Source organism: Lissotriton vulgaris, chromosome 3_2 (genome assembly GCF_964263255.1).
Source record: "Lissotriton vulgaris chromosome 3_2, aLisVul1.2, whole genome shotgun sequence".
Taxonomy (NCBI): domain Eukaryota; kingdom Metazoa; phylum Chordata; class Amphibia; order Caudata; family Salamandridae; genus Lissotriton; species Lissotriton vulgaris.
The window spans coordinates 296,485,097-296,495,605 of record NC_141690.1 but is presented as its reverse complement, the minus strand read 5'-3'; the positions used below and the strand labels follow the sequence as shown (position 1 = coordinate 296,495,605).

At 50.5% G+C, this 10,509-nt stretch overlaps 1 protein-coding gene across 1 annotated transcript in view; it reads left to right on the top strand.

The window, feature by feature from the left end:
- Window positions 1–505: 505 nt before the first annotated feature.
- LOC147725746 (extracellular calcium-sensing receptor-like) overlaps window positions 506–10,509 on the top strand; it is a 96,008-nt gene continuing 86,004 nt past the window's right edge. The window contains exon 1 of the mRNA XM_086964490.1: window positions 506–558. Coding sequence (XP_086820616.1) covers window positions 506–558 — 53 coding nt within the window. The remainder of the gene's footprint in view (window positions 559–10,509) is intronic.

Here is a 10,509-nt window from a genome sequence, read left to right as displayed (position 1 = left end):
CTTGTAGATGATGCAGTGGCCCTTGAAGGTGGTGTAGGCTAGAAACGGATAGTGCAGGTCCAGCAGGGAGGCAGCAATGGCAGGGCCTAGCTTCCATTGGTGCAGCAGGTGCGGTGGCACCGGAGTCCAGATGCCTGAGGGGCCCACTGAACCTTGATTACTGCTGTATTCCACACTTCCGTGGGAGGAGCGCCGGGTCAGCAGTTTAGTCGCTGGGCCAAACGTCAATTTTCTTCGCTACAAAGGCACAATAGACCTGTGTGAGGCGGACCACTCATTTGCACAGAGTAAGTCTCCTGGTCGCTTTCTTTTAAAATAATTGAGAATCCTTTTAAATTCTTTTAAAACTCTATTGCATTGTGTGTTGTGTTTTTACTGTGGGGGCAGAGCTGTGTTCAATGCTCTGGGGAGCATAGGGGGCACAAACACTTCTGTAGGCGGAGCGCTGGGTCAGCAGTCTGGTTGCTGGGCCCAACGTCACTTTTCTCCACTACAAAGGCGCGTGATGACGCGACCGCACAGCGGGCGAGCCGATGGCACACCAAAGGCGCGCCTAAGGCAAGCCTGTCTGCGCCTGTCCTTGCCCGACCGGGCCCCCACACCCGATCAGCATCAGTACTCAAGCACACAGCTTAAACAGCTTAATGAACCCATTGTAACTTCCTGCATCCACTCCGTTGCCCCAGAAAACCTCCCAGATCAATGCCCTCACTGTTAGCCCGATGTGTCTTTGCTGGGTCTCAATATATGAGCTCCAGTGGATTTTGAGAAATTAACGTTTTAAAAAACAGATATATCTGTGACAGCGTCCTGGATAGCGCACTAGTTCGCGTACTATTCGCGTAACGGAGCTTTGCGAAGCGAAGCTGATTGGCTCTCCGGTGTTTGTCAACATTCTAAACAGTCTGTAGCGGCCGCCATCTTGTCTCTCGGTAGGATCGAGAGACAAGAGGAGGCCAGAACGAAGGGGCAAATGCCCATAAGGGGGCATAGTAGATCCTCCTTGACCCCCTAGGTTTGATGTGGAGGCTTTAAAAGGGCCCCGCCGTGAAAAAAAAAAAAAAATGTTTTTTTTCGTGGGGTGCGCTTGGTACGCGTACCCGAAAGCGGTCTGGGGAGCGTACTATAAGGAAACAAGAATGATTGACTTTTAACTTATTGTATGTGTAGGAGAGTAGGGTCTGCTATCCTATGGTCACCCCAAATTTTTGCTTTTTGCTTCACTGGTTTCTGACTTAATGTGGCTGTGGGCCTGCTAATCATACCCACAGCCTGCTGTTCTCTCTCTAAATTGATGCCAATGCACTTTAGGTGCATTACGAATTGGAACTGGTTCACCTTATGAGCCCCTGTAATAGTGCACCCTAGGTGCCCAGGGCATAGGTGTATCCAAGGCCTACCAGGGGCTGCAGCACGTATTGTGCCACCCCTGGCCTGGCCTCCATCTTTGACACAACTGGCTGATCACTCAGCTGGGGTAAGTCGGTGTAACCACCTCTTACTTAGGTACAGTATGTCTGTGCCTAACCCTAAACTGGACACATATGTTCCTATCAGCCACTCCTATGGAAGGCCTCATCAATCCTGGAGGCAGAGTGCTTGGAAATATGTGAGATGGTGCTCTGGCATGAGCTGAGCCTGTCTGCAGCTGTCGGGAACAACTCCCTAAGCTGTTCCGGGATATTGCCATACCATATACTCTTAAGTGCATTATAATCCTCGCGGTTAAATGCTATCTTTGGTTTGGCTTTATCAAAACATGTCGAGTAAGGTGTCATACGAATTGGAATACTATCCCCTCGCCAATTCTGGCGACGGGGATAGCATTCCACCCTTCTAGAGGGACACGACATGTGCGTAGCCTTAACCCCGGTTAAAGTTAAACAGAGCCTCAGCTTCACAAAATGGACGCTGCCACCACAGACACAAGTCTGGCCTCCTGCTGCTGACCGAAACTCGGCAGATGGTGGCCTGGACAAAGGGTTTCCTGCCTTGGGAGGTGCGAGCACCACCCCAGACAGGATTTTGTGTATTAGGTAGGACAGGGCTGAAAAGAATCAGACATGCCCGGGGCACACAAGGTGTCCCCGTGCATAGGCCAGTCCAAACCGGTTCTGGGGCCTTCCAGCTCCAGTCCTGGCGCGGAGCTGGACAAAGGAAAGGGGGTGTAACCGCCCCCCTTCCTGGTTCCTCCCAGAGGAGGGACCTAGTAGGTGATCCACCCCCAGTTTGGGAATAAGAGGGGGAGCAGTGCCATTGCACAGGAGATCATCCCGAAATCAACTTAAAACTAAGAAGAAGACTGGACTTCAACATTCTGCTGCACAGAAGACTGAAGAAGAATCTCCCTTGTGGCCAAGGAGTGACCACCCTGTGAACACAGGTACCAACCAGCGACTCGACGTCTGCTTTGCCGCCGCCTCCCGCCGGAGACCGAGCCCAGAGCCCGACAAGAACCAGACTCCCAGACCTCTCAGAGCCCGATCCACAGTCCCTGCGAAGAAGGGACCCGTGGAGGCACCGAGTGACGTGGGACCGGACCTCTTGGAAGACACTCGACAAGCTGACTGCGCAGCTTCTGAGGTATCCTCGACGTTGTGCTTTGGGGATTGAGAACCCCCACCACCGAGCAGCCCTTGCACCGAAGATCAGCCCTCCAGCATCTCCACGATCTGCGTGGGGCCCTTTTGCATTGTGCCACTCGACGCGCCATCCCGGCCACTAGCCACGTGGCCAGCGGCCATCTTGGCGACGAACCCGAAGATTTAAACAGCAGGTCTGGTTGCTCCAGACCTACCCAAGCTCCTGTGAAAAGGAGCACCCGCTCTGACCTTGCTGGTCCGAGTGAACAGCATCTTTCAACTTCTGCGTGGCTTGCATTTGCCAAGGCCTGTTTGCTCCGATCAGGTCGCCGACACCGCCAACAGCGAGAAGCCTACGTGGGACAGCTCGTGACCGACTCCTGGACGTCCTCGACCCCGGGTATCCACGTGGCTGCAGAAAGAAGCTACCCGACAACGCCTGTTTGCACCCGACATCGCCTGGTTCCAATCTGGTTCCACGGTAGTCACTGGCTAGTGACTTTGAACACTGTCCCCTCTGCTTTCAGGTCTTCAACTCTTCTGATCCACCCTTGGATCCACCGGAACTCTTCTCATCGAGCCGCCTGCAGCATCTTCAGCTCCAAGCACCATCGACCAGCGTGACGAAACCCGACACATCTTCGACCCTGTGCACCCGCTTCCTGTGGGTGAGGTAACTCAGCTCCGCCGGTGCTCCTGCACTGGTACACATCCCAAGGGCCTGTGTTTTAAGTTTCAGCTCCGTAGGTCACTCGGAAGGTTCCTAACTTTCTAACTTTGTGCTTTTTACGCACCATAGACTTTGTATTGAGAAGTGCGTGCACTTTGAACACTGCACCCGAGTCCCGTGGGCCTTTCCCGACTTAGTTAACTCCAGTCTCGAATAGCTCCAGCGATTCCCAAGGCCCTAGGCCTCTTCACTTTCCTCTAGGTATCTCTTATACCACTTTTTTTAGTATATGGTTTAGGTGGCCCCTAGGGCTCATCCATATTGTGCAACTTTTGTGTATTTTAAACTGTCTTGTGATTTTACGCTTGTGCTTCTGTGCTCATAAAGAGTCCAGGGGATTTTAATAGTTAATAAATCAATATATATTTTCAATATATATCTGTGTGGTGTCCCTTTCATTTGGTATTCAAGGGGGTTGTGTATGGTATAACAGCTGGCTTCACATGCCTTTCAGAGTTTAGCCTAAGACTGCTTTGTCCACGTTACCACTAGGATAACTGGTCTACAAGGTTGAATTACAACCATCATCATAAGGGTTGCTTGGCATGGTACAAAGTGATCACTAGAATTAGTGAGCATTATATACCAGGCCAACTTCTCACATTGGTGAGCAGCGGATTGGGATCTGAGCTTGCTGTTGTTTTACCATTACAATCTTTGAGATTATCATTTGAAAGATCATACAGGTACCTGCTAGGTACATATAAAACAAGACTAGTATACATAAGTTCTACTGAACTTAGTTGTTGTAGAGCAAAGGGAGTAGCACACCCTAGCTACAACTACTAGATAGGTTTAGTAGGTAAACACCAGTGTAGGTAGATTGCAACACATCCACCCACACTAGAGCAATGTCTGGAGCAGAGGGGTCCAGTGGACTTACTCCTGTTGAGAGTGACCCTCCAAGGGCACCATCCAAATTTGCTATTTTTTCCTTTAAGGAATTAAGACAGCTTTGTGTCTTAAGGGGTCTGAAGACAGGGCCTTCCCCTACTACAGACCACCTAAGAGAGCTCTTGGACCAGTCTGAGACTCTAAAGCCCTCTAAGGCAAACCCCACAGGGGATGCTGAAGGAGGCCATCCTTCAGAGGATGACACTGTAGACACCCCTACCCCTATCATCCTAGTAGATGAGGAAGCCTCCACCACTGGAGCTCCTCAAGTAGATGTAGAGGAAGAGGAAGAAGAAGAGGAGGAGGAGGTGGAAAGCAGTGAGTCAGATGATGACAGAGATAGTCAGGTGCTGGTCAGTAGACTGAACCAGGCTAACTTAAGTCAACTTGGGAATGAATCAGGTAACAACCCATTCAGACCCCCAGGTGGACTTAACCAGGGCCATGGGAGGAGAAGGCATCACTCAGGTGAATCCAATACCTCCCATGTCTCTAGAGGCTCTCATGGTCACTCCAGAAAGGAGATGACTAGCCCTCAGAGAAGGGAACATGAGGCCAAGATGAGAGAGGCTGAGCTTAGGATCCAGAGGCAAGAGTTAGAAGTTGCCCTGGCTAAGGAGAAACTTGCTAGAGCAAGACAGCCTAGAGAGAGTGGGGTAATAGAACCCACTGGTGGCAGCAATATCCACAAGGATAAAGACAGGTCTTTTGATAATAGAAACCTGAGTAAGATTGTGCCCCCCTACAAAGCTGGGGATGACATCCATAAATGGATTACTGCAATGGAGAGAGCCTGCAGAGTACAGCAGATCCCTCAGGAGCAGTGGGCAGCAATCTTGTGGCTCTCCTTTGAAGGTAGAGGCCGAGACAGACTCCTCACAGTTAGTGATGGGGATTCTAGAAACTACCTGGTCCTGAAGAGTGCTCTGATTGATGGGTTAGGCTTAACCACTGAACAGTACAGGTTAATGTTCAGAGATACCCAGAAGACACAGACTCAGGACTGGTCTGAATTTGTTGAGTGTGCCACTAAGGCTCTGGAGGGATGGTTGCTGGGAAGCAAGGTTACAGACTATGAAGGATTGTACAATTTGCTGATGAGAGAACAAATTTTAAATAATTGTCAGAACCAGCAGTTGCATCAACATTTGGTTGACTCAGATTTGACCTCTCCCCAAGAATTGGGAAAGAGGGCAGATAAATGGGTAAGAACCAGAGTTAAGCAAAAGAACCAGAACCAGAACCAGGGTGGTGACCAGAAGAAAACAGACCAGAAGGGTGGGGAGCAGAAAGCTAAAGACCAGAAGTCTTCAACAGGGCCCCAAACTGAGACAGAGGGTGGGTCCCAAACTTCCAAGAAGAAGAAGAAAGAAGGTCAGAAGAAACCCTGGTGTAAAACTTGTAAGAACACCTCTCACTGGACAAGTGAGTGTAAAAAGGGTGGAGCCCCCAGCACTGCAGCCCCTAAGGCACCTGCACCCACTAGTACAGTTAGCAGTGTTGGTCCTCAAGCCAAGGGTTTAGTGGGAATCACTTTGGGAACTGAAGGAGATTCTGACCTAGTCAGAACCCTTACACAGGCTGTTCTGGTTTGTGAAGGGGACATAGATTTGACCCCTGACATAAGTCCCAGTAACCTGGGCAAATACAGACAGACACCTTTGATTAACAACAAAGTGGCTCAAGCGTACAGGGACACATGTGCCAGTGTCACTATGGTGACACCTAACTTTGTGGACCCTGGACAATACATGCCAGGCGATGATTACCTGGTGACCAATGCCAGCAATGTCACTACTACACATAGTGTGGCACTTGTTAACTTTTCCTGGGGAGGGGTAACTGGCCTAAAGAAAGTTGTGGTTAGTGCTGATCTCCCAGTAGAATGTTTGTTGGGCAATGACCTGGAGAACTCTCTATGGTCAGAAGTTGAGTACAGGACTCATGCAGAGATGTTAGGGATATCATCACATGTCCTTGCTGTGACCAGGTCACAGGCCAAAAAGTGCCTCTCTGAACCTCAGGTCTTGGATCCTGGAACAATGGACCAAGTACCTCCCAAGAAGAAGAACAGGAGGGTTAAGGCTGCGCCTTCCCAACTGCCTACAAGTGAGGATCAGGCTTCACAGGAAACTGATCTTGAGACCCCTGAAGGAACTGTCCCTGAAGAACTTGAACCTGATCAGGTTGAGTTTCTGGGGACAGGGGGACCTTCTAGGGCAGACTTGGGGCAGGCTCAGTTAACCTGTCCTTCTCTTGAACCCCTCAGACAGCAGGCTGCTGCTGAGGCTGCTGGGAATGCTCAAGGTGCCCATAAAGTATATTGGGACGATGGACTCCTTTATTCAGAGGCTAGAGACCCCAAGCCTGGTGCTACCAGGAGGTTGGTTATACCTCTGCAATTTAGGGGCTTCCTACTCACCTTGGCCCATGATATTCCTTTAGCAGGACACCTAGGCCAGAACAAGACTTGGGACAGGCTTGTCCCTCACTTTCACTGGCCTCACATGTCTGAAGACACCAAGGAGTTTTGTCGCTCCTGTGAAACCTGCCAAGCCAGTGGTAAAGCAGGTGGAACAACAAAGGCCCCCCTGATACCACTACCTGTGGTGGGGGTTCCCTTTGAGAGAGTGGGGATTGATATTGTTGGTCCAATGGATCCCCCTACAGCATCTGGGCACAGATTCATACTGGTGGTAGTGGATCATGCCACCAGGTACCCAGAGGCAATTCCCCTTAGGACCACAACAGCTCCTGTTGTGGCCAGGGCCTTACTTGGAGTTTTCTCCAGAGTGGGGTTTCCTAAGGAGGTAATATCAGATAGAGGTACCAACTTCATGTCTGGATATTTGACAGCTATGTGGAAGGAATGTGGTGTAAACTACAAGTTCACCACTCCTTATCACCCACAATGCAATGGGCTTGTTGAGAGATTTAACAAGACCCTAAAGGGCATGATTAAAGGATTACCTGAAAAGCTCAGGCGAAGATGGGACATCCTTCTGCCCTGCCTTTTGTTCGCTTACAGAGAGGTCCCTCAAAAGGGGGTTGGCTTCAGCCCCTTTGAATTGTTGTTTGGGCACCCTGTAAGAGGACCCCTGTGTCTTGTGAAGGAAGGATGGGAGTTACCTCTCAAAAAGCCTAAACAGGACATAGTGGACTATGTACTTGGTCTCCGCTCCAGGATGGCAGAGTACATGGAAAAGGCATCCAAAAACCTTGAGGCTAGCCAAGAATTACAAAAAGCTTGGCATGACCAAAAGGCTGTCCTTGTTGAGTTTCAGCCTGGACAGAAGGTATGGGTGTTGGAGCCAGTGGCCCCAGCAGCACTCCAAGACAAATGGTCTGGACCCCATACAATTCTGGAAAAGAAGGGAGAGGTTACCTACTTGGTGGACCTAGGAACTCCCAGGAGCCCCCACAGGGTGCTCCATGTGAACAGATTGAAGGCATATGTCAGCAGGGCAGACATGGGCTTGCTCATGGCTACAGATGAGGGACAGGAGGAAGAGAGTGACCCTCTCCCAGACCTGCTCACTCAGAACCCTGAGGATGGCTCAGTTGATGGTGTGGCCTTAGGTGGCAGCCTCACTGAACATCAGCAACATGACTGCAGACAAGTTCTACAGGCATACAGGCATATGTTCTCATTGACACCCAGTCAGACTAACTGGTGTACACATGTGGTGGACACTGGTGACAGTCTTCCTGTGAAGAGCAAAATTTACAGGCAACCTGACCACGTCAGGGACTGTATAAAGACTGAGGTGCAAAAGATGCTGGAATTAGGTGTCATTGAGCCTTCAGAGAGCCCCTGGGCTAGCCCAGTGGTTCTGGTCCCCAAACCTCACACCAAAGATGGCAAGAGAGAGATGAGGTTCTGTGTGGATTACAGAGGACTCAATGCTGTCACCAGGACAGATGCACACCCTATTCCAAGGGCAGATGAGCTCATTGACAAGTTGGCTTCTGCCAAATATTTGAGCACATTTGACTTGACAGCTGGCTACTGGCAAATCAGGTTAGCTGAGGAGTCTAAAGCCAAGACAGCATTTTCTACCCCTAGTGGGCATTATCAGTTTGTGGTGATGCCCTTTGGTTTGAAAAATGCACCTGCCACCTTCCAAAGGTTGGTGAACCAAGTCCTCGCTGGGTTGGATGACTTTTGTGCAGCTTATCTGGACGATATTGCTGTCTTTAGCTCCACCTGGGAGGATCACCTGATCCACCTGAAGGAAGTGCTTGAGGCTCTGCAGAAGGCAGGCCTCACTATCAAGGCAACAAAGTGCCAGATAGGGCAGAGCAAGGTTGTATACCTGGGCCACCTTGTAGGTGGAGGCCAAGTTCAACCACTGGAGAGTAAGATCCAGACCATCAAGGACTGGTCCCCTCCAACTACCCAGACTCAGGTCAGAGCTTTCTTGGGCCTGACTGGGTACTACAGGAAGTTTGTTAAGAACTATGGGTCCATTGTGACTCCTCTTAATGATCTGACATCCAAGAAGATGCCCAAAAAGGTTCAGTGGACAGAAATCTGTCAAAAGGCATTTGATGACCTGAAGAAGGCCATGTGCTCTGCACCTATCCTGAAGAGTCCTGACTACTCAAGAGAGTTCATTGTCCAAACAGATGCTTCTGAGTTGGGAGTGGGAGCAGTGGTTTCACAGCTTAATGTAGATGGCCAGGACCAGCCCATTGCTTTCATTAGCAGAAGGCTGACCCCCAGAGAGAAACGTTGGTCAGCTATAGAGAGGGAGGCCTTTGCTGTGGTGTGGGCCCTGAAGAAGTTGAGACCATACTTATTTGGCACTCACTTCAAGATTCAGACCGACCATAAGCCCCTCCTATGGCTTAATCAGATGAAGGGTGAAAACCCCAAACTACTCAGGTGGTCCATTTCCCTACAGGGGATGGACTTTACAGTGGAGCACCGCCCAGGGACTGACCATGGCAACGCAGATGGTCTCTCCAGGTACTTCCACTTAGAACATGAAGACACAACTGGTCAAGGTTAGTCTAATGTCCCTGCGTTTGGGGGGGGGTTATGTAGGAGAGTAGGGTCTGCTATCCTATGGTCACCCCAAATTTTTGCTTTTTGCTTCACTGGTTTCTGACTTAATGTGGCTGTGGGCCTGCTAATCAGACCCACAGCCTGCTGTTCTCTCTCTAAATTGATGCCAATGCACTTTAGGTGCATTACGAATTGGAACTGGTTCACCTTATGAGCCCCTGTAATAGTGCACCCTAGGTGCCCAGGGCATAGGTGTATCCAAGGCCTACCAGGGGCTGCAGCACGTATTGTGCCACCCCTGGCCTGGCCTCCATCTTTGACACAACTGGCTGATCACTCAGCTGGGGTAAGTCGGTGTAACCACCTCTTACTTAGGTACAGTATGTCTGTGCCTAACCCTAAACTGGACACATATGTTCCTATCAGCCACTCCTATGGAAGGCCTCATCAATCCTGGAGGCAGAGTGCTTGGAAATATGTGAGATGGTGCTCTGGCATGAGCTGAGCCTGTCTGCAGCTGTCGGGAACAACTCCCTAAGCTGTTCCGGGATATTGCCATACCATATACTCTTAAATGCATTATAATCCTCGCGGTTAAATGCTATCTTTGGTTTGGCTTTATCAAAACATGTCGAGTAAGGTGTCATACGAATTGGAATACTATCCCCTCGCCAATTCTGGCGACGGGGATAGCATTCCACCCTTCTAGAGGGACACGACATGTGCGTAGCCTTAACCCCGGTTAAAGTTAAACAGAGCCTCAGCTTCACAAAATGGACGCTGCCACCACAGACACAAGTCTGGCCTCCTGCTGCTGACCGAAACTCGGCAGATGGTGGCCTGGACAAAGGGTTTCCTGCCTTGGGAGGTGCGAGCACCACCCCAGACAGGATTTTGTGTATTAGGTAGGACAGGGCTGAAAAGAATCAGACATGCCCGGGGCACACAAGGTGTCCCCGTGCATAGGCCAGTCCAAACCGGTTCTGGGGCCTTCCAGCTCCAGTCCTGGCGCGGAGCTGGACAAAGGAAAGGGGGTGTAACCGCCCCCCTTCCTGGTTCCTCCCAGAGGAGGGACCTAGTAGGTGATCCACCCCCAGTTTGGGAATAAGAGGGGGAGCAGTGCCATTGCACAGGAGATCATCCCGAAATCAACTTAAAACTAAGAAGAAGACTGGACTTCGACATTCTGCTGCACAGAAGACTGAAGAAGAATCTCCCTTGTGGCCAAGGAGTGACCACCCTGTGAACACAGGTACCAACCAGCGACTCGACGTCTGCTTTGCCGCCGCCTC